At 64.7% G+C, this 2,145-nt stretch overlaps 1 protein-coding gene across 1 annotated transcript; it reads left to right on the top strand.

Annotated features, from left to right (window-relative positions):
• Positions 1 to 10: 10 nt before the first annotated feature.
• Positions 11 to 1,619, top strand: REX1BD (required for excision 1-B domain containing; the record flags this gene model as incomplete). The annotated part of the gene is made up of 5 exons (XM_010725099.3): positions 11 to 100; positions 210 to 292; positions 505 to 709; positions 795 to 883; positions 1,144 to 1,619. Coding segments are annotated over 5 exons (540 nt in total), but the record flags the coding sequence as incomplete, so codon positions are not given.
• Between the last annotated feature and the right edge of the window lie 526 nt (positions 1,620 to 2,145).

Raw genomic sequence — 2,145 nt, 5'->3', positions numbered from 1 at the left:
GTGTCGCTAACCGTCCGGTTTCACGGGGCTGGAGGGTCCCGACGTAACGGAAGCGGGCAGTGCACGCGTGGCCGGGCGCTCCGGTAGCGGTACGGCGGAGGTCGGGCGCTCCGTGCGCGGTTCCGGCCCGGCAGAACCGAACACGCGGGTGGGAGCGGTGCGGGCGGCAGCGCAATGCCGGTGCCCCACGGCCCTCTCTGTCCACGCAGACCGACGAGGCGCTGCGGGCGCTGCTTCAGCGCTTCTACGCTCTGCAGGGGGAGCGCGTGGAGACGTACCGGCTGTTCGAGGAGTGAGTACCGGGACGGGACCCCACGGGGATGGATTCCCCCATCCCTCCTTCACACATCCGTACGGAACGAGCCGCGGGGCACAAAAGGGCAACGGGAAACCAACCAGTCACCCCCGGTGTGAGCACCGGGAACGGCACTGCGTGGCACCGCGCTCTCAGTTACGGCAACGCTGACATTTTTTTGCTGCCTTTCTTCTGCCTTCATTCCCCAGGGGTCACCGCGCATACCTGAGCAGCGCCCCGCACTACGACTTCCCTCGCTACCGGCAGTTGGTGCACGAGGTGACGGCGGCCTTCAGCGGCATCTCCCGCGAGGTGCTGCAGCTCCAGGGCCGCCTGCGGGATGAACTCGGCCGCCCCGACCTGGCCCAGCACCTCACCCGCCTCCAGGAGCGCGAGCAGGAAAAGCTGCAGCTGGTGAGTGCCGGGCACGGGGGTTCGGGGGGTCGCGCTGCCACCTGAACGGGGTGGGCTCAGCCCCCGTGAGCGCGTCCCCCTGCAGACAGCACAGCTCCAGCTGGCCCGGCAGCGGGTGCAGGATGAGCCCGGCGTGGACACCAATCAGCAGGAGGTGCGGGAGCTCAAGCACAGGTCGGTGGGCACCCCCTGCTCCCCTCCTTTTGGGGCTGGGATCCCCCTTCCCACCCTCCCTTCCCTCCAGAGGGGGCCCAGATGGTGCCTTCAAAAGAGCTCTTGTTTGGAGCCCTCTGGATTGTTTGGCGATGCCGCGCGGCCGCGCTCCCATCAGCCTCCCTGGGCTGAGTGTTTCATAAACAGCGCGGGGAGCGTGAGGCAGCCCGGATAATACGCTCCATATGGGCTTTATTTATAGTTTCCATCCGCTCTTGTAGGCTAATTAAAACCATCGAGGCAATCAGCGAAATTCTCCAAGACCTCAAGTACGATTCGGAAGAAGCCGAGTGATGGGCGTCCCCGTGGGAATGGCTGAAGGGGCCGTACAGCAGAGTGCTGCGGGGCCCCCTGCCCCACTCCCACCCCCAGCGAGGTGGGCACCTGCCCCCCCAACCCGGCCCCATTGCTCAATGGGGGAGCCCCCCCACATCCTGAGCATCCCTCGGCAGGTGGGTGCACACAGGGCTGGACCTGTGCCCACTCTCTGCTGAGCACAGTGGAGCTTGGAACCAGGGGACCCTTTTCTCTGAGCCCCCTGGGTGCCTGGGGGTCCCCATGGGGACAGACATTGCCATCGCTGCCCCAGGCCCTGGGGACATCCTCTGCCCTACAGACACCCGAGGCTGGCTCTGAGGATGGAGACAACACCCAGCCCACACCTTTTGTGGTCACCCTCAATAAAAACATCCCCTGAGCCGTGTGGTCTATAGGGTTTGTACCCTCCCTCATCACCACCCATGTCCGTGTCCCCAGATCGGTCCCCCGAGGAGCCCAGGCACGTGGTGACATGGATGTGGCCTCATCCCAGAGCTTGGCTGCCCGCTGCGTCCCTGTCCCCGTGCGCTGCTGCTGCTCCACTGACGCAGGCCCCGGTGGGGTTTAACGAGGTTTATTGGCATTAAGCTTAAATCTGTTCCTAATTGACTGAAATGTAACCAAAATAAGGCTGGTTTGAATCAAAATCAGACCAGGCACTGGGCAAACCCCAGCAGCCTCAAACCAGCCCCACGCAGCTCTCTGGGGACAGAACCCCCGCGCACTCACACGCGGCCCCATGGGCACCCGTGGCCCCTCCAAAACACCCAAACTGCATCCTGGGGGGGAGGGCTGCACCCCCGGCTTTGGGGGCCACGGGGAGCCCCACCCCCCCTTCACCCCAATTGCTGCTCCAGGTCGTGGTTAAGGAACAAAGGCTCCAGGTGAGGCCGGGGAGTCCCTTC

The sequence above is a fragment of the Meleagris gallopavo genome, chromosome 30, assembly GCF_000146605.3.
Source record: "Meleagris gallopavo isolate NT-WF06-2002-E0010 breed Aviagen turkey brand Nicholas breeding stock chromosome 30, Turkey_5.1, whole genome shotgun sequence".
Lineage (NCBI taxonomy): Eukaryota > Metazoa > Chordata > Aves > Galliformes > Phasianidae > Meleagris > Meleagris gallopavo.
This window is presented reverse-complemented; position numbering and strand designations above follow the sequence as displayed.